General features: G+C 40.7%; 2 protein-coding genes across 5 annotated transcripts in view; one reads left to right on the forward strand and one right to left on the reverse strand.

The window, feature by feature from the left end:
- The window catches only part of fanci (FA complementation group I), a 67245-nt gene extending 48136 nt beyond the window's left edge, over nucleotides 1–19109 (forward strand). The window contains exons 30-38 of one of the 2 annotated variants that reach the window (XM_080214272.1): nucleotides 2172–2240; nucleotides 4402–4498; nucleotides 5256–5440; nucleotides 6741–6797; nucleotides 10253–10312; nucleotides 12010–12099; nucleotides 13786–13881; nucleotides 16764–16886; nucleotides 18593–19109. In XM_080214272.1, the coding sequence (XP_080070398.1) occupies nucleotides 2172–2240; nucleotides 4402–4498; nucleotides 5256–5440; nucleotides 6741–6797; nucleotides 10253–10312; nucleotides 12010–12099; nucleotides 13786–13881; nucleotides 16764–16886; nucleotides 18593–18658 (843 nt within the window). In that variant the 3' untranslated portion in view covers nucleotides 18659–19109. Of the gene's footprint in view, nucleotides 1–1080; nucleotides 1139–2171; nucleotides 2241–4401; nucleotides 4499–5255; nucleotides 5441–6740; nucleotides 6798–10252; nucleotides 10313–12009; nucleotides 12100–13785; nucleotides 13882–16763; nucleotides 16887–18592 lie in introns of those variants that run through there. The other variant, XR_013889603.1, reaches the window with a different exon arrangement.
- The window catches only part of polg (polymerase (DNA directed), gamma), a 55440-nt gene continuing 48708 nt past the window's right edge, over nucleotides 18532–25263 (reverse strand). For all 3 annotated transcript variants that reach the window (XM_080214273.1, XM_080214274.1, XM_080214275.1), the window contains 3 exons: nucleotides 24408–24616; nucleotides 22899–23059; nucleotides 18532–19023 (listed from right to left, as the gene is read on the reverse strand). In XM_080214273.1, the coding sequence (XP_080070399.1) occupies nucleotides 18953–19023; nucleotides 22899–23059; nucleotides 24408–24616 (441 nt within the window). In that variant the 3' untranslated portion in view covers nucleotides 18532–18952. The remainder of the gene's footprint in view (nucleotides 19024–22898; nucleotides 23060–24407; nucleotides 24617–25263) is intronic.

Raw genomic sequence — 25263 nt, forward strand, 5'->3', positions numbered from 1 at the left:
CTCCTATCAAAAAATTAATGTTGACATCTAACTGTCAGCAAATTCAACCACAAATCAGGCAAATAAGCAACCAAGGAATGTGACAATACAGAATGCGTGAGGGCAGACTGTTTCACATCCAATTCATCAGGTGAGCCAGGAGTGTGCTAGAATATTCTACACTTGCCTAAATGAATACAGTCCCAACACGATGCATAGCAACACCACCACATGCAACTTTTCCACCAAGCCATACTGGCCTGGAGCTCTATCGCTGAGTCAAATTTTTGGAGCCTCCTTCCTAACAGCACTGCGAGTGTGCCTACACCCTCTGGACCACTCAAGAAGGTGGATCATCATTACGTTTTCAAGGCAATTAGGGATGGGTACTAAATACTGGCCTAGCCAGATACACCCGCATCCCATGAAAGAATAAATTAAAATAAACACACCAAAGGAAATGTCAGACTTTTGCATTAATCTTTTGGAGAAAGAGTTTTTGGACTGAAATTGAGGACTACAGGTTTATCATACTGAACAAAACTCAGCTTCTCTTGGAAGCTATAACCAATTCAATATATGGCAAATGACCCTGCTAGAATGATAAAACTGAATCAAATATTTTGACTTTCAAAGATTTTCAAATTGTTGTCACTGGACAGAGAGTTTTATAATAATCAGATTTTTCGCCTTCATTTGATATACTTTTAAGGGGCTTCTGGACAAATACATGAACAGGATAGAAATAGAGGGATATCCGTCCCTAGAAGGGTAAGGGGTTTTAGTTCACGTGGGCAGTATGGTCATTACTGGCTTGTAAGGCCAAGGGGCCTGTTCCTGTGCTGTAATTTTCTTTGTTCTTTCTGTGTCTGCTTATTAGTATGTTATTTCTATTGGTGCTGCTTTTTGCTCAGCTAGGTAACAAAAAATGTTTTATCTAGGAATATAAAAAGGAATGGTAAAGAATTCTACAGATCCATAAATATGAAAAAAGAGCAAGATAGGAATAGGGCCATTAACGGCTAAACACGATGAACTTGCAGATAATGACTATAAAGTGGCAGAAATATTAAGTAATTATTTTGCCTCATAATTTCCTAGGGAAGTGACATGAGGCATGACATTAGAAGAAAGTTCAAATAAGATGAAAACATTTAAGGTAGGAAGAGGGGAGATAACCAATAAACTAATAAAATGTGAATAAGATTAAAATCATTGATTCTTATTGATTGCATCTAGGCATACTAAGATAAGTTAAGGAAGAGGAAGCAGAGACACTGTTATCTGTAAATTTGGAGCTTGGTAGAAAAGGGAATAATGCCAGAACACAGGTGGACAGTAAACGTGATTTCTTTTAGAAGGGAGATGAAACAAATTCACGGAACTATATAACGATTAGTTTATCACCAGTGGTAATAAAGATATTGGAATCTTTAATCAAAACTATAGTAGAAAAATCAAACAGCTGAAAATGTAATAGATTATTCATCATGCATTTCATGCCTAACCTTGTAGAATTCAGTAACTTCATTGCAGTGTTAATGTAAGCCTTACTTGTGACTAATAAATAAATAAACTTAACTCTTTAAAGAAATAATAGAGCAGACAAGGGTTATGTAGTCGATCTCAAATGCTATCAACAACAAAATCCGTTATTAACTCAGGCTAATCTGAGGAAATTCTGTACATGATGCTATGGTTTCGAACATAACTAGAGGCCAGCTGATTCATGGGTTATTTAGCCAGTAGGGCATACACTTACTCCAATTGTTTTGACTTGTATGTTTGTTCCTGGATATCAGAACTACGGAGGTTTAGAAACAAATCTCTGATGCAATCTGATCTGAATCATTTTATTTTATAGACTTTTTAAAAACAAAAAGCCATTTTGCCCAATTAGCTTGCCTCTTCTCAGATCAGTACAATCACCTGTACCGTGCTCTCTGATCCAGTCATTTCATTTGAGAGAAAGTTTTGTCATCGACCCCCAAAGATAATTCAATGGGAATTATTATTTTTCTAATGAAAATATAAGTGCATTTCACTAGAAACGTGAAACAGAAAATCTTCGTGCATTTACTACACAATTCCCAGAATACTAATCTAACCCATATATTCTTCATTATTCATGCATCGCTGGTTCCTGTCTTGTTTACTGTGAAGTAATCATGGTGCTTTCATGTTTTTGAAAGGATGTTGAAATAGAGGAACAGTCCCATTTTGCCATGGTAAACGCAAAGACTGCAGCTCCAACTGTGGTGGTAAGTACTCTGTAGCAGACCCTCAGAAAAATGGCTGCATTTTTTTTGACACAAAAACTACTTGGAATTGTATAGTATTCTTTGCATTAAGTAATGTCTCTTTGGTGCATTATAAGAGGACAGGGAAAGCTAAATGAAAAGTGAAGAAACTTAGAGGAAGGATACTAAGAGGATGATTAGGTGGATCTGTCTTGGAAAGCAAAGAGCTAACAAAGTAAGAGTGGTTTGGGAGATAATTCCATAGGGCACAGGGTGAACATTGGCCTCTTGTCCTGGAGAATTGGTATTTTAGATACAGCTTTGATTTCCCCTCCAGTTTGCCCCAGGTACAGACCTCTTGCAGTTGAGAAGGCTGCTAATCTCCTGGTTTTACTAATGGTGCTTTAGGCTACCTTTTATTTTAAAATTGTATGTGAAGTCTGGATGATATTGGTATGCCTATGCACTTACTACCCATTCTTAATTATGCTGAGGAGGTGGTGGGTATTTTGAAGAGCTACGGTCTTTAAATTAGTGCACTTGCATCAGTGTCAGGGGGGGAATTCCATGACAATGACAGACGGCAATGTGTGTCCAAGTCAAGATGATATTTCGCTTGAGAAAAGATGCTGGAAATCAAGAAAGGCATGTTCCTTTCCCAGTTAAGTACCATAAATAAATGTAGAAAATGCTGAATAAACTCAACAGTCTGGCAGCATGTTTTAAAAAGTTTATTTTTTTAGTGTCACAAGTAGGCTTACGTTAACACTGCAATGAAGTTAATGTAAAAATCCCCCAGTCGTCACACTCCGGCTGAGGGAGAATTTAGCATGGCCAATGCACATAACTGACATGTCTTTCTGATTGTGGGAGGAAACTGGAGCACCTGGAGGAAACCCACACAGACACGGGGAGAACATGCAAACTCCACACAGAGAGTCACCCAAGGCCATAATTGAGCCCAGATCCCTGGCACTGAGAGACAGCAGTGCCAACCACTGTGCCACCGTGCCATCTGTGGAGATAAAAACAGAGGCAGCTATTCTAAAAGCACCGAATTGGCGGGAAAACTGTTCTAGATCCCGACTATTTTCTCAGTTTAAGTTTCTCACCTGAATCTCCGCACACTATATTGCAGAAGTCCCAGTCGTGAATATCATTAAAAGCTCGGCGGGTAGATGCGGGGAGCTATTTGTGCTAGCGTCTAACAATTCTGGAGCTTTGCACATGTGCATTGGTCCCGATCTGTCAGTCTGCTCAGTTGCTGGCCAGCCTGGGACCTCCACGGACCAGCCCTGACCACCCCCTCTTCTGGAGCTCTCCGAAGTACAGTCCACTGTCTCCCAAACCTCCTGCCCCCCCCGCCCCCCGCCCCATCTTCCCTCATGGCCCAATGGGCATAAGCAATTTGCCCCTTGGACAGTGCTGGGGGCAGAGGCTGGCACTGCCAGGGTGCCCATGCCCAGGGGTTAACACCCTCCCCCGCCTGACCCCCTGGAGGGCCCCGATTGCCCTCCGTTCATTCCAGCGGGATCTCCCGCTGGTTCCCTGAAAGTGGGGAGCTAGTCTGAACCCCGACGGAATTAAGCACTCCTGGTGGGGTGGGAGATTCAATCGGGACCCGAAAGTTCCCGATAATCACATTTAAAACATATTTAAAATACATTTTAAAAAGATTCAAACGAATTACCTGCCTTCCCACTGGTTTCCAGTGTGGTCTGACTGGCAACTGTTCGCCGGCCCTGGGAGATGCGCATGCGCAAATCCCGGTACAAGGCCGGTGACGTGCATCTCCCACCTCAACCTGCCGGATGGGAGAATTGCGGCCAGAGTTTCACAGACTATAGAAGAGTCACATGGACTCAACGTTAACGTTAACTGTTTTTCTCTCCACAGATACTGCGCGTTTTGCTGAGTTTATTCAACATTTGCTGTTTTTAGTTATGGTACTTAACTAGGAAGGGAACTTGCCTGTTAGAGTTGAGTCAACCCAGCATCAGTTTTTCCCTCATGTTTGACATTTAATAAAATACATCTGGTAAACAAAAATAAATTGAGCTTCACATTTTGTTTTACATACATGTTAATTAATTTTATGGTGGTTTGAATTATTCGCTGTACAAAGAGAATATTTTGTTCCTGAAATCAGTAGTTGCGACATTAACAGTTTATTCTTTTGTAGCAACTGGTTTTGAACCAAACAGAGAAGGTTCTGGATGAAATAGACTGGTTGATCACAAAGATGAAGGGCCAACTGAGCTCTGGCAAAGAATCAACAGGTAAAGGAAATGGATGGAAGACTGGATAGTTGCAGATGAACAGTGAGTGACTTCACAATGTGTCGGGGAGTCACTGGAGCAGTGTTCAAGTTTGCATGTGAATAGTCATATAATAATGTGTTTTAGTTTGCTATCTTTTAGTTTATCAGTGAAAGAACTGTTACAGCTAACCGAAGATTATTGCTGAAGTTAAAATATTTGCAATACTTGGGACAGCGATTACAGGTCTCATTACTCTGCCTAATTGCTTTAATTATGTACTTAGATGAATGATTGTTTATTTGGTTATCTGATAGGGTTGACTCAAAAGTGAAACATGCATGCCTGAGAGAAAACATTTTCTTCAACTCCCCTACCTGTTTGCGTTCCTCATCTTCACTCCAGGAAACATTAACTTATACTGCGATATGGTTACATATTTCCAGCCAGCCATCACCCAAACAATTATTCTTCAAATCCCCTCATGCTCTCTTCAACTTCATCTTATCCATGAGACCCACCCTCTCCCCTTCTAAATGTTGGCCTCCTTGTTACCTGATTGAACTGTTCTCTCTCCTAGGGTATGTCCCCAACCCCTTCAAATCTGCTGCCAACCCAATTTGAATGCGATTAGTCTTTTGATAGTAATTGACTGCAAATGGAGGTGACTACATAACCAGTGAGGACACTCTTTAGATAAAAAGGAGGAACTTTGAGCTTGTAATTCAAACTCTCAACAACTTGGATGCTCAAATATTACATTTGTTCTCCACTCTAGATGAGAACAGCCAAGTACCAACTGCAAGAGAACCTGTGGAGAAAGCTATTGTCCTTCAACTGGGCACACTGCTGACGGCTTTCCATGAACTGATCCAGACCTCCCTTCCGGCTGGGAGCTGTATGGACACTCTCCTGAAAGATCTAGTCAAAATGTACAATGTTCTCACCTCATTGGTGAAGTATGTGAGTATGCAGAGCTGGGTTGCTGCTTAATCCTGAAAAATATACTTGGACCATAATCACGATGTGACTGAGGTATTGTAACCTGTGTATTAAACTTTAATGGGTAAACTTTCTTCTGGTTCTTCACTCCAAATCATAACAAGAAGTGAAATTGAATGGTAAGGTGAACCACCGCTGTATAAAACCCCAAACTAAATTTCCTGACTCTGTCTCCATTTGATGGCTCTGGGGGAGACTGGGAGAGTAATATAAAAAGGAAACTGAAAAACAATAAATATTTTAAAAATGGGAGTTCCTTTTTTCATTCTTTATGGGATGTGGGTGTAGCTGGCTGGGGCAGCATTTGCTGCCTAACCCTAATTGCTCTTGAGAAGCTGGTTGTGAGCCATCTTTGTGAACCACTAAACTGTGACTTTTAGTTAGCAGTTTGGTACAACTGAGTGGCTTGATAGACCGTTTCAGAGGGGCACTTGACTCTTAATCACATTGCTGTAGTTTTGGAGTCAGTGTAGCTCAGACTGTAGCTCAGAAGATTGCCTTCCTTTGGTGAACTATGTAGGTTTCTTATGACAATGAATGACAATTTCCTGGTAACCGTTACTGAGACTAGCTTTCGATTCCAGATTTATTGTATTAATTAATTGACTTTACTAATTGAATTTAAAATCCACCAACTGCTATGGCAGAATTTGAAAAACTCAGTTCCCAGATAATTAGACTGCACCTTCAGATTGCTAGTCCATTAATATTATCACTCCACCACTGTCCTCTAAGAGTTTAATAGATCATTGCATGAAACTTGGTGCCTTTAAAAGTAGAGTTGACAATTCTGCTGCTAAAATAATCACAATAGTGAATGAATCCAATCAGCCATAAAATAGTCTCACTTCATTGTTCAATCCCAATTTGAGGACCAAACCTGACCATATTTTGTCTTTCGCTTAACGTAAATGTACTGTACTTGCTGCCATAGCAGGTGTCAACCCAATTTCCTTTTGAATGTTTATTGGACAATCTAAGTGAAAGAGGAAAAATGTACTCTCTTTCTTGGTTTGGTGAATCAATTGGCCAATCTGATGGGAGGTTATGTAGATTGTGAAGAAGAACCTGGAGGAGCACCCTTTGTTTTTATAACATTACTGCAAAATTTTTCCAATTGTCTAGTAATTCAGTGATGTGAGGATCCAGTCTTACTCGATTCATCGGAGGAACTGGACTTCCTGACTATGTGCGAAAATGCTTCTTTCTGCTTTGACTATATGGCATCCTAACTTTATATGTCTTTTGTATGCCTACCCAGTACATCCAGGGTTACACAGGACATGTGGCACATCTCCCTGCAAGATTTGAGAAGCTGGTGGGTACGAAACTATAAGACGTAATTTCTGAAGCTGCTTACCTCCTCTTAATTTTTTACAATCAATATTGAGATAAAGTGTATTTTTCTGGTGAATATGTCACAATATTGGAATGGATGAAGGCCATTCAGCTGCTCTAACTTGTTCAACCATTCTACTAGCTCATGGTTGATCTATAATTCAACTCCATTTACCTGCCTTCTCCCCATATCCCTCAGTGCCATCACCAAGCAAATATATACATCAATCTCAGTCCTGAAAATTTCAATTCACAGCATCAGTGGTTTTGTGGGTTGAGTATTTCAGATCTCTAACACCGCTTTGTCAAAACGTTCTTGCTTCCACAGTTGAATAATCCAATTCTAATCTTACAATTATGCTCACTTGCTCGGACTTCCTCAAATGGGGCAAATAGCTTCTCTACCGTTGAATTATTTTATCATTTTAAACGCCTTAGACAGAATTTTCTCATTCTGCCTGTCATGGGAATCATAGCAGGTGGAACACAGAGCAGACAAAGGTCTGTTTACCTCGGATGGGATTTTCCAGTGTTGGAGTGAGCACGACAAAAAAAATTCTACCTATTGATTTAAGTCATCTTACCCTTCTTCCAAACAAGGGGATACAATCCTTTCTACAACCTGTCCCTAACATAACCTGGACAGGCCCAGTGTCATTCTTTATTCTGACGAATCTGTGCTGCACCCTCTCCAAGGTCAATTTGTCTTTAATGGGAAGCAGTGCCCAATACTGAACGCAGTATCTAACTGGGGTCTGATTAAGGCTCTGCATAGTTTCCTCAGTTTTTTTTCCTGCTGAGGTAAATGCCAACATTCTTCCTGACTGCATTTTACGCCTATGCAGAAGCTTTGTGATGTGTCTAACTCGATTCCTAAATTCCTTTGGTACTTTACATCTCCTAGTCTGTCTCTATCAAGGGAAGATAATTTCACTATCACAGGTGCAAAGTAGATGACCTCAAGTCCCCACGTTGAGCTTCATTGTGGGGATTTGCCCATCTTGCATCTGATTATTTTTTCATGCACTTTTTTTTGTTTATAAAATCTACCAAGTTCCTCCCCATCATTTACTTTAAGAATTTTCTATGTTAGTGGTACTTTATCCTTATTATAGAATAGAACCCGTACAGTACAGATGGAGGCTATTCAGCCCATCAATCCTGTACTGACCACAATTCCACCCAGGCCCTATTCCCATAACCCCGCACATTTAATCTGCTAATCCTCCGACACTAGGATCAATTTAGCATGGTCAATCAACCTAACCCGTACACCTTTGGACTGTGGGAGGATACCAGAGCAGCCAGAGGAAACCCTCACAGACATGGGGAGAAAGTGCAAACGTCACACAGATAGTGACCCGAGGCCGCAATTAATTCCTGGTCCCTGATGCTGTGAGGCAGCAGTGCCAACCACTGTGCCACTAGGGAAACTGGTTAAAAAATACTTTACAAGTCTGCCATTTTCTTAGCCTCACCTGTATCTATCTTCATTGGACTCACTTTTTCCCAAACCGGACTACTTTTATTGCTATCTCTTATAATTTTTTTACATTTCCTCCTTGAACCTCCTATTACCTTCTTTGTAATATCCTGATTCCCATATGATTTACTCGGCAAAGGGACCTCAGTTGATGTACACTGTTCTCTCTTGATTGGTGTGTATTTAATTCAAAGAGCACCCTCTTCATGCAAAAGCATTTTTAGCAAAAACACCATGATGTAATTTGTCTCCAAAAGAATAACTGCGTCATCTACAAACTGTCAATATAGCTGTTCTCCCTCTCCAAATAGCATTATCAATGAAGACTGTGCCCCTTTAATAAAAATTTGCTGCTTTATACACATTACGTGGTTTTACTGTATTTTGTAGCAGAAGTCTACTAAGTATGTCAGGCCAGGAGACTTTCAACTGCTGGTAAATGTGTTGCGTTCTTTTTTACAAGCAGTGATACCGCAAGGGGGCAGCAAATCAATGCTTTGCTAATTCCAGAGCAGCGAATTGACCCCTATGCTAGTTGGCAAGATGAACTAAAACAATTGAATTTACATAATTTTGTTTTGGTCATTCCTGAAGTGGTGACTTGGTTTCAATTGTACCAGCCGGATTCTATTCCAGTACCATTCCAGTGTCCATTTTTTATGTCCATATTTGATAGCCCGCTATTGAACTATGATTACATCCTTGAAATGGGAATCATAGAATTCCACAGTGCAGCAGGAGACCATTCGGGCCGATCGAGTCTGCATCGACCACAATTCCACCCAGGCCCAATCTCCATAACCCTGTGTACTTATCATAGCTAGTTCCCCTGACACTAAATGGCAATTTAACATTGCCGCCCCACCTAACCCGCATACCCTTTGGACTATGGGAAGAAACAGGAACACCCGGAGGAAACCCATGCAGACACTGGGAGAACATGCAGACTCCGCACAGATAGTGACACAAGCCGAGAATCAAACTCGGGACCCTGGTGCTGTGAGGCAGCTATGTTAACCACTGTGCCACCGTGTGAATGCAGAGATTTGCAATTCTCAGTATTGGGGTCACTGAATATCAGTCAGAACTCTACTGATTCTCCTCTGGTACTAAAGCCAATTCACCCCTTATGTCACCAATTCTAATCCATTAATCCAGTACATAGATCAAACCTAGCATTGTAGACCTCCGATGAGCAACAGTATATTTATCCAGCACTACAAGTTGGAGTCAGATTTTTGTTTCTTTCCATTAATATATTCTTCCCCCAACCCTCTTGTAGCTAAAATGATTAGCAGACATTCTGGCCAAAGCCTTCTACCAGCAATCTGTAAGGAAACAATTAAGGGGTTCCTGGGGTGTAAACCTGGCAGTTCCTGACATTTTGCCCTTATGGGGAAACAGCTGATGAAGTTTTGGGATTCCTCATTCCCTGTCTTTGCTGGTACAGACATTTTTTTTGTCCAGTGGGAAATTGCAGCTCCAATCTGTTGTCCTACCACCTAAGATGAATTATGCTCAAGAATATGCATTAATATAGCTCTTTTAAATTAGGTACTTTGTGGGCATAATTAAAAAAAAAAGGATGCAGGGCCACAGAATGAAATGTTAGGAAATCGTGAAGGAAAAAAATTGATTGAAGAGCAGTGAGGACTCCCTCCAAATGGTCCACAAAGTATATTAGGCTGAGGGATGGCCTGGTTTGAGGCTATGCTAGTATCATGAGATCACAATGGCATTTTCTCTGATTTTATTTAACTTTTCTGCTGTTGCGTGGAGCTCGATCTCTCTCCCGTTGTAGCAAGATCAGGAGCTGAGCCACACCCGAGAGCAAATTTGCATCCCTTCACCACATGATGTGATGGGTTGAAGTTCTCAGTCTGCCTTCAATGGAATCTAGGTACTGATATACGGTCAACTGAGGAGTAAAGTCTTTGATCTGTTGCCTGTAGGTTAAACTTTCAGGATCACACCTGACCCCACAGTGCTATGCATTCATAACCTATGTTCAGGTATGTAACAATTCAGTTTTAATGTTTATTCACGCCGTTGAACATGATTTTTCTCACAATTACAGCATGTTTTAAGATGCACTTTATTACTTGTTTGTGGAGGGGGGGGAGATCAGTGTTCAATATTTGTGGGTACCAGTATTGTACAGTTAGTCATACCAAGGGCAATTAATTGCATAAATCAGGCAATTCTGATTTGCTATTCCTCTTTGTTATTGACAGAAAAGAAAAATTATTTCGTGTCTTGAAGGTGTGGGCACTTCCCACTTTCTGGCATCTCAGTCAAGTCAGCAGACTTTGATGGGGGTGGGGGTGGGGAGGTGTGAGGGGAAAATAAAGAGGAGAAAGAGAGGGATGTCACAACGAAGCCTAGTTCTCTTCTCACCTGATGCATACACATGTATGTTACAGTAAGGTTCGTCAAGTTCTAATTAGGTGAGGTTTCCCCCAAACTAAGGCAAATTGTAGCACCCTCAGAAATCTTGACCAGAATGGATCAGAGATCAAATTTGCAATCCATACATTATTTTGGGGGCACCTTGTCTTAACTAATATAACCCATTTAATCTAAATAATTGACTAAGTTCAGTATTAATATGATCAAATTGTCAGCTCTTTTAGCTTATTTTACAGTCATTTTACAGCATGGAAACTAGAACTTAGACTTAACTTGTCCATGCCGCCCTTTTTCTTTTAAACCCCTAGTCCCAATTGCCTGCATTTGGCCCATATCCCTCTACAGCCATCTTACCCATACAACAGTCTAAACCCTTTTTAAAAGGCAAAATTGTACCTGCCTCTACTACTGCCTCTGACAGCTTATTCCAGATACCCACCACCCTCTGTGTGAAAATATTGCCCCTCTGGATTCTTTTGTATCTCCCCCTTCTCACCCTAAACCTACGCCCTATAGTTTTAGACTCCCCTGCCTTTGGGCAAAAATATTGACTATCTAGCTGCCTATTCCCCACATTATTTTGTAGACCTCTATAACTTCACCCCTCAGTCTCCCACACTCCAGAGAGAAAAGTTCCAGTCTATCTAGCCTCTCCTTATAATGCAAACCATCAAATCCCGGTAGCATCCTGGTAAATCTTTTTTGCATTCTTTCTAGTTTAATTATATCCTCTCTATAATAGGGTGACCAGAACTGTACACAGAATTCCAAGTGCGGCTTTACCAATGTCTTGAACAACTTCAATAAGATGTCCCAACTCCTGTATTCAGTGTTCTGACCAATGAAGCCAAGCATGCTGAATGCCCTCTTTATCACTCTGTCCATCTGTGAGTCCACTTTCAAGGAGCTATGAACCTGTTCCTCTAAATCTCTTTGCTCTATAACTCTCCCCAGTGTCCTACCATTAACTGAGTAAGTCCTGCCTTGGTTCGATCCAACAAAATGCATCACCTCACATTTATCTAAATTGAACTCCATCTGCCATTCATCAGCCTACTGGCCCAATTGATCAAGAAGATCAATTTAAAATATATTAGCAAAAACTACTTTAATTTAGTTGTGTATTTGTGTTTTAAATATCAGCCAATTCCAATCAGGGAAAGCCTTAGACGTTTCAAATCGTAATTTATACCCTATCTGGTTTCATGTTGTACCTCTTGTAACTTTGAGTTTGGGGGCTGGGTGAAGGAAGGAACAAATTGTTGAGCTTTTTAATTCTAACTTGAGTTTTCCCAAACAGAATGTTCAAAGTATGACAATAAGCTTTGGAGGAGGTGCAGGAAAGAAAAAAGACAAGAAGCAGATGATGGCAGCCAACACTGCAGCAATGGTACGGGATCTATAAAAGCTATAGCCCAATGCAGAAATGTTTTGTTCACAACATAAATACAGATGAGGAAGGTTATTCAGCTGTCTTGGTTTGTCCGTCTTAAATGATCCCACAGTCTTAACATTACATCATCTAATGGGGTTCTTAAATAATTCCAAGGTTTTTGCCTTATGACTATCAAATAAACCATTCCATGTGTTAAATTGCTACGTGTGAAAAAGAATACCCTGATAGCCCTAAATTTGCTATTTACTAGTTTGAGCTCTTTCCCTCATATATTTTAAAATTTTGTATGAAACTTCTTTACAATAACTACATCCTTACTCATAACTTAGATCACTCAGGAGGGACAATGACCATTAATTATTATGCTACTTAAAGATTTTTTTAAAGGGAAAAGTAGAAGAGGAATAATACTTCTGAAGAGTTCAAAGGTATTACACTGAGCTAGTTAGAAAAGGCACTATCTTTACACCTGGTATAAATTGAATCTGATTTTTATTTTAGCTTTCCCCTCCTCATTCTTGGGGCGTGAGGCCACAGGTGATGGTAGACCCTCTAGTCCAGCTAAGTGGTGACTGTTCATGCATCCATAATGGTATGCTTTAGCCAGCAACAGTGGCAGACATGGCGTTCAGGACTGATCCTATTCTCTATTAACTTCCATGAGCATAACTTCAAACAAAAGACTTTTTTAAATTTAAAAATCAAATGATGCTTGTGCTTAAGTTAATTATAAAAAAATGATCTGAGTGAATTTTAGCGTTGAGGCTTTTTCCTAATTTTGTAGCAGGATTGTTATTTCAGTTCAAGTTTTCTTTGTGACATAGCAGAGGGTATATATGTTGGCAGCACCTTTTATGCCCCACCAGTTTTTTTTATCTCCCCTGTTGATACTGACTCTTGTTGGGATACAGATCTACATTGTTAGCAGCTATCATTGGAGAGTGGCTACAAGTGGGAATACAAGTTATTTTTCTCCACTTTCCAATCCAAGGGCAAAGAGGCAAATTAAAGTGTTTTATGATAATGAGTAAGCTTTGTATGAACTGGGAAATTGAACATGATACCTTACAGGGGAAACAGGAGCAGAAGTAGGTCATTTGGTCCCTACAGCCTGCTAGACATTCTATAAAATCATGGGTAATCTGTTTGTTTCTAGTTCCACATTCCCATCTACCCCCGACGATCTTTGATCCCCTTGCTTAACAAGAATCTATCTCTGCCTTAAATATTCAATGACCCTGCCTCCACACACTTATGCAGCAGAGTTTCAAAGTTGCACAACCCACTGGGAGAAAAAAATTCTCAACCTCTCTGTCTTAAAAGGGCAACCCCTAATCTTAAAGCAGTGCCCCTGAGTTCAGGACTCATCCAGAGCCTTCTCCCAGCTTTCTACTCTATCCTGTGCTGCTTTGAAGCATGAGGCCGAGTGAAAATACAAGTCTGCAAATGCCTCACTTCTGGCTTGAGTTCAGGTGTTTTGGCTATCTGCAAAATATTACTAACGTTCTCATTAGGAGATAATTTATAAATTACAGTCATTGAGACCATCATAAACATTTGTACATTCTTAGTGCATTTATTCAAAGATGTGGTGTAATCATTACTCTGCCTTCCATTGACCTGAAGCATGTAATATTTTTGTTCTGAGAATGGTTTACATCTCTATTGCTCTACATATAGGCCAGAGTCCTCCGTGAAACTAAGCCAATACCCAACCTGATATTTGCCATTGAGCAGTATGAAAAATTTCTGATCCATCTCACCAAGAAATCAAAGGTAGGTGGCAAGCCCCATACTTCTGTTTGGGAAATAGTATTAATTTGAGTTCTTATTTCATTTTAGTAAGAAACGTTGCATTATGGAGCGATGAAAGACACTGAAGAATTTTTTAAAAATCCCTAGGGTACTTAATCTCCTTTATAATCATACTGGTATTTGGTTGGTTTGATTTGTTATTGTCACATGTATTAGTATGCAGTGAAAAGTATTGTTTCTTGCTTGCTATACAGACAAAGCATATTGTTCATAGAGAAAGAAAGGAGAGAGTGCAGAATGTAGTGTTACAGTCATAGCCAGGGTGTAGGGAAAGATCAACTTAGAGCGAGGTAGGTCTAGTCAAAAGTCTGACAGCAGCAGGGAAGAAGCTGTTCTTGAGTACGTGACCTCCAACTTCTGGAAGTTTTTCCCGAAAGAAGGTGGGAGAGAAAATGTCTGGGGTGCATGGGGTCCTTAATTGTGCTGGCAGGTCTGCTAGGCAGTATAATGTTTTTAAAAAAGTTTAAAGTTTATTTTAAAGTTTATTAAAGTTTATTTATTAAAAGTTTATTTAACTTTTTGAAAAATTTTAAAGTTTATAAATAAAGTTTATTTTGATGTAAAGGCTTACATTAACACTGCAGTGAAATTACTGTGAAAATCTGCTGATTGTACATAAACAGTCGCCAGATATGGCAATGAGGGAGAATTAGCATGGCCAATGCACCTAACCAGCACGTCTTTTGGATTTTGGGAGGAAACCCGTGCAGATTCCACACAGACAGTGACCCAAGCCAGGAATTGAACCCGGGTTCCTGGTGCTGTGAAGCAGCAGTGCTAACCACTGTGTTACAGATCAGAAAAAAAGAAAGCCGTTATGCCCAACATATCTGCCTTTTCACTGATCAATCACTCCACAAACCCATTGTCTGGCAACATGCTTCAACTCTTTCTCTCTACTCTCCAGAAATACAAGAAATTGCCTCAAGTCCACTTGTAATTTCTTCAATATACTTCCCTGCTAACTAGATTTGGTTACCGTGTGGATAAAAAGTAAAATTTCTGATTTGCTTTCTTGTCAAGTGGCTTTGATTCCAGAACCCTATGAAGTGAGATTTGCATCACTGAACGGTTTGCCTGGATCATTTTTGTCAACCTGCTCATTATCTTGAAAGCATCCTTTTTGTTTCAAAGAGAACAAACCCATACTCTCAGGATGAGGTCACGTGCCAACCGACTCAAGGACAGCTTCTTGCCTGCTGCTGTCAGACTCTTGAATTGACCTATCTTAAACTGTTCTTTCTCTACACCCCAGCTATGACTGTAACACTACATTCTGCACCCTCTTCTTTCCTTCTCGATGAATGGTATGCTTTGTCTGTATAGTGAGCAAGAAACAATACTTTTCGCTACAAGTGATAATAAATCAAATCAAATGAATTAAATTTCTGAAGCACTTTGCTGCTCTCCTCTGTAACCTTTCCAAGAGCAGTAATACCCTTCCTCTTATCAACTACCCAAAGCTGTGTACAGTGCACCAGATAAAAATAGTTGACCAATGCAAAAATTGGCAAAACACCTTAGACTAAGGACAAATGTTTTTCTTTTGCTTGTGCTTTCCAGTTTCAATTTTTCATATTATTGATGAATTTGGATGCAGATTTTTTACTTTATGCAGAGTGCAATGTTGCAAAAATGCTTTTGCCTATGGCAAAGGTGGTTCTATTTTACTAAAGGGTCTGGCAGCATCTGTAAGGGGAGAAAAGAACTGACATTTCGAGTCCACATGACCCTTTGTCAAAGCTAAAAGGCAGCTCTTTTCTCTCCTTACAGATGCTGTCAGACCTGCTGAGATTTTCCAGCATTTTCTCTTGGTTTCAGATTGGGCATCACATGGCACAGTGGTTAGCACTGCTGCTTCACAGCGCCAGGGACCCGGGTTCAATTCCCGGCTTGGGTCGCTATCTGTGTGGAGTTTGCACATTTTCCCTGCGTCTGCATGGATTTCCTCCGGGTGCTCCAGTTTCCTCCCACATTCTGAAAGAAGTGCTGGTTAGGTGCTTTGACCCAAACAGGCACCGGACTGTGGCGACTAGGGGAATTTCATAGTAACTTCATTGCAGTGTTAATGTAAGCCTTACTTACTTATAAGCAAATAGATTCCAGCATCCGCAGTAACTTGCTTTTCTCTATTCCACTGGATATTGATGATCAAAGCAGCTCTTAGCTAATCCGTGTAGTTATTTACTTTCTTCCTGCCTCCCAAACAGAGTACCTGACTTGTTCTTCAGGGATTACATGGTTTTACTATCCTAACTGAAAGTTTATTTAGAATCATAGAATCCTACAGTGCAGAAGGAGGCCATTCAGCCCATCAGGTCTGCACTGACCACAATCCCATAACCCCATACACTTACCCTAGCTAATCCCCCGACACTAAGAGATAATTTAACATGGCCAATCCACCTAACCTGCACAACTTTGGATTGTGGGAGGAAACCAGAGTACCTGGAGGCAATCCACGCAGACACAGGGAGAACGTGCAAACTCCACACAGTGACCCAAGCTAGAAATCCAACCTGGGTTCCTGGCGCTGTGAGGCAGCAGCGTCATCATGCCGCCACTTCTCTGTTTTCTTCATGATCGATATTCTACAAAGCGATCACTCCGAGAAGAACCTCTATTCAAATGTTCTGAAACTACATTAGTCTGAATCTGCGTTTCTCCATTTCTGCTATTGCAGCTTAATTTGTGTTCAGCTTCGATCTATTGTTTACTCCTTGTGGAACTGAGCTCAGTTGTTACAAATGAGTTGAGAAGTCATTTTTGAAAAGTTGCCACAGCCTGTGTGCTCCATGTCCTGCACTTCCTTGATCTACTAAGTTTTTTTTTCCCCCTTGTAGGTGAACTTGATGCAGTACATGAAGCTCAGCACAGCAAGAGATTTCAGGATCAATCCAGCCACATTGGACGCAGCACTTCAGGAACAGGAAGCAGAGGAAATCCAGGATGAAGTAGATGATCAGGTAAAGATGGAAACGCACTTTTTTATTTGTTTTTTTTTTAATTTGACATTATTGTCACACGTATTAGCATACAGTGAAAAGTATTGTTTCTTGTGCACAATACAGACAAAGCATTCTGTTCACAGAGAGGGAAACAAGAGAGTGCGGAATGTAATGTTATAGTCACAGTTAGGGTGTAGAGAAAGAGAGAATGTCCGGGATCCTTAATTACGCTGGCTGCTTTGCCGAGGTAGCGGGAAGTGTATATAGATTCAGTGGATGGGAGGCTGGTTTGCGTGATGGATTGGGCTACATTCACAAACTTTTGTAGTTCCTTGCGGTCTTGGGTAGAGCAGGAGCCATACCGAGCTGTGATACAACCAGAAAGGATGCTTTCTATGGTGCATCTGTAAAACTCTTGGTGAGAGTTGCAGCTAACATGCCAAATCTCCTTAGTCTGCTGAGAAAGTAAAGGCTTTATAGTGGGGCACGGGGGGACCCGGACAGGTTGTCGAGGTCAGTTTGCACACCCAACTCTGTATAATTTCAACATTGCTTGGGCCTTCAACAAAATGTTTTTGTTCAAAGATCACCCTCAACTGCTATAATCTGCACCAACACCGTGGAGGGGGTTAATGGATGTGCACCTGCAATTGTGCACACACAATTAATTTTCACGTGAATGCTCTTCCCCAGAGGAAAAGGAAGTACAGGGTTGCTAGTTAACTAAATAGTTCGATTTTAATGTGGCCTTTTCATTTATGATAGCTGTTTGAGTCCAAATAGGATTCCATCCTTTTATGGTGGCGAGCAAGAAAGGGGAAAATGCACTGAACATCATCTTGGATGGCTGTTGATGAAAGCTTGATACGTGGCCTCTCAAGAGCCACAAAAGGGAATGGAATGGTGGGGGTGGGGCTGCAAACGCTGTCTGGCCATGAATGCCTTCACTAAATTATTGTTGTTCCTCTTAAATACTTCTCATATTTCAGCTGAATTTAGAGAAAAAAAAGTTACTTTAATTGCTTTGGACAATACAGCTGCTATTTTGTATCTTGTTATTCAACATTTTAATGTAATTTGTCATAATTTATCTAAATTGTTGATGGATAAGGGCGGTGGACAAACCTGTGATATCAATTGCATTCCAAAAGGAAATTTTGTAAGCTCATTATTGATATCACTGCATAAATTGCCACCATAACAATTCTTACCTTATTACATACAAAAAATGCAGGTGGTAGCATCTTAAGTGATTAACCCACAAAGAGGATTTTTTTTATTATTAATGCCAGGAGTTCCACACAGTAGGAGTGAAAAGGAATCTGAACTGTGTGCTTCGATTAAATGTGCGAGTTAACTCCTTTCTGATTGGAAAGAGGTAATGAGGAGTGTCTGCAATGAGTATGGAGCACACAATTATAGTGAGAGCCATGCCAAGGAGCATGTTCATCCTAAGAGACTTTAAATACACCCAGTTATTACTGCTATCCAATGGTGCTAATCCCTGACCCATGAATAATCATTGGGAAATGATCATGTTGATTTGCCAAGTGGTTGTTCATAGCTCATACTGATACAATTATAGTAATTACAGCACAGGAAAGAGAGAAGAAGTAGTCTTGCAGCATTACTGAGATTTTGTGTTAAATGAAGCAAATACACGTAAATTGAGGTTTGTATTTTGTACAATTAATACACCAGAACTTCTTATTCTCGTTCTCTAGTCAAATATCACTGTAGATGAAAACCAGGAAAACCGGGAACCAAAGAAGAAAAAGAGAAAAAGATGAAACTATAATGGCAAGGGTAGACGGTTTGTCCAATAAATATGGACATAACGTTTGAATTTACATCCATTTTGAATTATTAAAAATGCACTCATCCTTCTCCAGACTTCCCATTCATTTCTGCCATGCTTAGTTAATCATTTCTCATCCAGACATTGCGGGATTTTCTTGACATTCTTGTGAAGCCTCATCAGTTTGGACAATTTGAACGTCAGGGAAAATCCAAATTCACAAGTGAAACCTGAGGGTTTGCTGCCTCCTTGAAGTTGTCTTTGTTTGTGCAGCTTTCTTTTTGTTTTATGTTTGTTTTCTTTTGTTCAGAGACCCATTTGTTTTTTCAATAATTTGATAAATATCTAGTGCTTCTCCTGTGGGAAAGATAAATGTAAAATATAAGACTTGTATAAACTGAAAAATTCACAGTTATTAAAATAACAATGAAACTTTAACTCTTTCCAAGTGTAAGTGGTCTTTTATTCATGTACATGTCCGGTTACAGATACACAGGAGAGCCAATTCAATGATCAATCATTTGGTAGAATGTGCTCTGAATGGAGTATTTCTTGCTTTTGTGAAGAAATTTCATTTTTCTGTGAATGTCTGTATGGCTCAAACACAAGGATTCTGGTGTCAACAGCTACAAGAAATTTGATCATTTCTCCCATTTGATGCACACAGTGGTAGTGGTTAGCACTGCTGCCTCAGCATCTGGGACCTGGGTTCAATTCCAACCTTGGGTGACCATGTGGAGTTTACATGTTCTCCCCTTGCCAGCGTGGGTCCCCCCGTCCCCCCGCCCCCCCCCCGTTGCTCTCGTTTCCTCCTACAATGCAAAAATGTGCAGATTTTTTGGATTGGCCATGCTAAATTGCCCCTTAGAGTCCCAAGAAGTGGGATTAATGAGGTAAATATGTGGGGTTACAGGGATAGGGCTGAGGTAAGATGCTCTGTTGGAGAGTCGGTGCAAACTTGATGGGCCGATTAGCCTCCCTTTGCACTGTAGGGATTCTATGCGCTCTTCCTCAGGTTTTAGTAACTCCCTTGCCTCATCCAACTGCGGTTCAGCTGGTGAGTGTCAAATACATTTTGGCTACATAGACAACTCAACTATGTCCCAAAGGCCAGGGACATCTATATGGAGTAATGTCCCTGTTTTTTACATCCCTTGACAAGCTGGGGAACTTGCCACAGGAGGCCATCTAGATGATATGTTTCAGCTCAATATAAATTCACAAGTTAGTTTGCTCCAGTTTTGCAGCAATTAAAAGACTGATTTGTTACCTTGCATCTTCAACATGCAGTTCTTCTGTGAAGCTGGAAGATTTGTCCATAGTCAACAATATTAGTAGACTCTAAGATTCTTAAGAATATGAACCCCCAACAATAAGCCAATTTTCAAAGGTTTTTAAGACCTTTTCTAGCCCTCCCCAACCCCAATGGTGCTGGCTCTTGCCAAGATACATCATTGCTACTTTAATGCCATTCTTGTGTCAGCCAACTCAATGAATGTTGAAAAGCTATTCAACTCTGGGATGGACAAGAGAGAAGGGCATCATTGATGTGAGTGATCCTGTACACTTTCCAGCAGGAGTCATTGGATAATAGACAAAACCTTGGGTGATTTTCTCCTCCCTAGTTTATATACCAATTGTCCCACTCCAGTTTCAGATAGTTGTTCCTAATAAGGAATTATATATTATATATCATCTTGGGGGAATTGAGATTGTACTTGGCTGTAGTCATAAGAAACATACCGATTTGAGAGTTTGACAAAAACTATGCTTGTGGGAGGCAGTCGATAATGTTAAATGGGCCATTTGCCAACATTTAGAACTTTATATAAGATTCATTTTTGTTTTGCAGATGGTGCCAAAAAGCACAGATGTATATTTTGTAAGCTTCAAAAGATAATGACTAAAGTGGTGCCACATTAATCTTTTAAAGCAAGGAGTAAAAGCCGATAATTAATTAACATCTGGTACTGTGCAGCTCCTGTAGTAAGCCTCTCTGTCAATTCTTTTGTACATTGTAGACCAGAGGAACCGCAAGCCTCCTGCAGAGGAACCAATTTGTTCGTTTGTCTAGCACGTGGATGTGTGACATATATTCAACGTAAGGGGCTGTAAGTACTTAATTTAGAGTGGAGTGTTGATGAGTTAGTCAAAGCTCACATCACACTGATCACAGAAGAGAAGACATTTTAGCAACACAAAAGAGGACTATTACGTCCAACAACATTTGTCTTTTTTTTCTCCTCGATCATCTCTAAACTTATTTCCCTAGAGTCACCTATTTACACTATTTCAATGATCTTCCCTGGTAATTTATTCCATGATGTGGAGATGCTGGCCTGTCTGGAGACAATGCACATCTCTTTAACCTGTGCTTAACCCTCTCTCCACTTACACTGTCTGTACTTTTAAGACTTAATTACCTGTAAGGACTCGCATTCCAATCATTATTTTGTAATTGAGTTTGTGTCTTTATATGCCCTGTTTGTGAACAGAATTCTCACTCATCTGATGAAGGGGCAGTGCTCCGAAAGCTAGTGGTTTTTGCTACCAAATAAACCTGTTGGACTTTAACCTTGTGAGACGTCTTACTGAATTTATTCCACAACAGTCAGGCTTCAACTGAAAACAGTCTTTTCACTTCCCACCTTGCTGCCAACTTCTTAATTTGTAACATGTCTCCTTGGAGATTTGAACATTTTTTTCTGCGTTAGTTTTGTCAAACAATCTGGTAAGTAATTCAATTAGATTACCTCTTAAATTGTTTCTTTCTGCAGTTCGCAGTAACATTGACCACCCGTAGTATGGAATCTAGAGTAGTATCAGATTCCATCAACAATGCTTATGGTATCAATCGGGAGAACTATACAATGAGATGACCAAGAAGTAATAGTTTCATAACTGGGCTAACTGTATGCTGATACATTAGATACCATTAAATATATAATGCTGTCTAGTCGCTGAAAATTAACTGGGAAGATGAGAAAGTACTGTAGTCTGATCTGAGAACATCTTGTCTTTAAAACGTGATATTCTCATGCAAACAATGTTGCCAAGCAGGGCAATTATCACCTTTCCAATATGGCAGCTACAGCAGAAGACAACAGCAAACCACTGAAGTACTTTGTCAAGCATTATCATGGATCAATCCAATGGAAATCCATAAAGGCAAAATACTGCAGATGCTGGAATCTGAAACAGAAATAGAAAATGCTGGAGAAACTGAGCAGATCCAAAAGTATCTGTGGAGAGAGAATAGAGCCAATGTTTTGAGTCTGGGTGACCCTTCGTCAGAGCTCAAGGGTCACCCAGACTCTCAATGTTGGCTCTATTCTCTCTCATCACAGATGCTGTCAGACCTGCTGAGTTTTTCCAGCATTTTCTGTTTTTGTAATGGAAGTCCATGGTCACTTCATGCCCTCTTACAACATTGTGCCTGAACAAGTGGGAAGATGGAATAATGGTTGTTCAGATGGTAGATTCTGTATCAGCATCCATGATGAGGTCCATTATTTAGTGAAGACAGGTATATTCGCTAACCTATAATCTCATTTATTAATCATAGCTCCTCCATTCCATTCTTAAGGGCAATTACAATAGAAAACAAAGGTTTAAACCGCTGAGTGGGAACCACCTAAGATTGAAAGTCTATTCCCTCACCCTGACAGCAACAAAATGGCTTCCTGTAGATGTAACCCAAAGAGGTTGAGGGGCAACCTGATAGAAGTCTACAAGATTATGAGAGGTACGAACAGACTGAATAGTCAGAAGCTTTTTCCCAGGGTGGAAGAGTCAATTACTAGGGAGCGTAGGTTTAAGATGCGGGGGGGCAAGGTTTAAAGGAGATGTACGAGGCAGATTTTTTTTACAGCGGGTGGTGAGTGCCTGGAACTCATTGCCGGGGTAGATAGTGGAAGCAGATATGGTAGTGACTTTTGAGGGGCGTCTTGACAATTACGTGAATAGGATGGGAACAGAGGGAAATGGTCCCCGGAAGAGTAGGGGTTTTTAGTTAAGTCAGACAGCATGGTCAGTGCAGGCTTGGAGGGCCTGTTCCTGTGCTGTAATTTGCTTTGTTCTTATTAACCTAACTTTCTGCCCTCCTGTGTTTTTTTTAACTTTCCTTCACGTTTACAGCATTATTTCTTCATTTCATCTCAGACCTTTCACTGGATTCAATTTTTTGGGTAGCAACATCAAATTAACAATTTATCACCAGCTGATAACCATACCTTCTGGGATCCCATATCGTCTTTGCAGCCCTGTGACATTAGATGGAGTTTGACAGTCCATCGTCACCTCCTTCCTCAGGCATTGATCGACATCCACTGTGCTAAAGAACGCTACGGACTGTGGGAGATCCTGCATCTCTAGTTTGTAGGCAAACATGCAGCTTGAAATGAAAAAGAAAATGAGGTTTATTGTCAGTGAAGATCGGACACTATATTTAGAGTCCATCCTGCTGGTTACTAACTGTTTTGCATTCAACATTTCAATAAATTTCCCTGTGTATTTTTCCAGATCCTTGTCTCCTGTCTGAAAATGTTGACTCGAAGTACAGTTCCACTGGTACTGACATCAGGCACCTCACTCAAGTGTCTAGTCTTCATATTTAGGTGTAGACTGAATGGTGGGAGGCAGTTAATAGTAGGGGCGCTAATCCTTGTGTCTTCACTTCCAGCCTTTAAGCAGATGGTCATGGGGTAATAGAATCAAGTTTTACAACACTAAAAGAGGCCCTTTGGCCCATCTTGTCTGTGCCAGCTATCCAGCACCTAGAATCCCAAAAGAAGTGCAGAAAAAGGCTATCAGGCCCATCGAGTCTGCACCGACCACAATTCCACCCAAGCTCTATTCCCGTAACCCCATATATTTACCGTTAATCCCCATGACACTAGGATCAATTTATCAGGTCCAATCACCCTAAACTGCTCATCTTTTGTCTGTGGGAGGAAACTGGAGCACCCGGAAGAAGTGCCCCACACAGACACAGGGAGAATGTGCAAACTCCACACAGACAGTGACCCAAGACCAGAACTGAACCTGGGTCCCTAGTGCTATGAAGCAGCAGTGCTAACCACCATGCCACCCTATCTATTCCAATCCTATTTTCCAGCACTTGGACTGTGGTTTTGTGTGCTATGGTGTTTCAAGTGTTCATCTAAATGCTTTTTTAATGCTGTAAGATTCCTTCCCCATACCACCCTTTCAGGAAAGTAATGGTCAGAACAGAGACTGTGAATTTCACAACCCAACATTCTCCACATTTTAAGTTTAAGTTTATTCATCAGTGTGACAAGTAGGCTTACATTCATACTGCGGTGAAGTTATTGTGAAAACTCTGGTGCCTGTTTGGGTAGACCGAGGAAAATTTAGCATAGCCAATGCATCTAACCAGCACATTTTTCGGACTGTTGGAGGAAACCCACGCAGACACAGGGAGAACCTGCAGACTCCACATAAGCAGGGGATCGAACCCGGATCCCTGGTGCAGTGAGACGCCACTGTGCCATCATGCTGCCCTACATTACAAATTAATTGTATCACCTCAATTAGCTAATTTAACAAAGGAACGGTGATGAACTCAAGCCCTTTTGAACTCTATCTCAGTCCCACATTGGACAGTCTATGCATCGACTGAACCACTGGGGATCACAAAAAATACCAGTTGAATTTTGCATGAGTAATGCTTACCTGAAATTAAAATTAACATATGAAAAAAGAACAAGCAAGTTCCTTACCGTGTTAGAAGGTTAGTAATTTGCAGTGCCAATGCAGCTCGATATCTGTCTTTACTGTTCACTAAGTAACGGACCTCATCATGAATGCTGATACAGAATCTACCATCGATATTGAACTCCTCAAATAGCCATCTCATGCTCACCAGCATCAGGTGGAGATAATCAACAGCTGAACTCTGCACCACCCAGTTCACACGGCTGGTCATGAACTGTGGAAGGGAAGGAATGGCAGAACATAGAAATCGACAGTGCTAGGTTTTTAAAATTTATTATTTTCATATGATGTTGTCATCAGTGGCTGTGCTAGCATTTATTACCTTGAGCCTGAGTGGCTTGCTGGGCTGTAGCAGAGGGCAGTTAAGAGTCAATCACATTGCCATGGGTCTGGAGTCACATGTAGTCCAGACCAGGCATATTTTCTTCCCCAAGTACATGTGTGAACCAGATGTGTTCTTAGGACAATCGGCGATAGTTTCTTAATCACTTTTACTGAGATGACCTTCATATTCTAGATAAATTAACTGAATTCAAATTCCACTAGCTTCCATCGTGCGATTACGAACCCATATTCCCTCCTGGGCCTCTGAGAGGACCTAGTTCTGCATGTCCGTAGGGCATATGGTCAAACCTTTGTTAGTAATGTCTTAAAATATCACAACTGGAATTGCCCCATCTCTCTTGTCATAAAATCCCTACAGTGCAGCAGAAGGCCATTCGGCCCACTGCACCAACCCCATTCCACCCAGCCCCTACTCCTGTAACACCATACCCTGCTAATCCCCTGGCACTAGGGTCAATTTAGCATAGCCAATCAACCTAACCCGCACATCTTTGGACTTCTCGCCTCCTGAACACA

This window comes from Carcharhinus amblyrhynchos, chromosome 28, assembly GCF_965287045.1.
Source record: "Carcharhinus amblyrhynchos chromosome 28, sCarAmb.v2.hapA, whole genome shotgun sequence".
NCBI classification, from domain to species: Eukaryota; Metazoa; Chordata; class Chondrichthyes; order Carcharhiniformes; family Carcharhinidae; genus Carcharhinus; species Carcharhinus amblyrhynchos.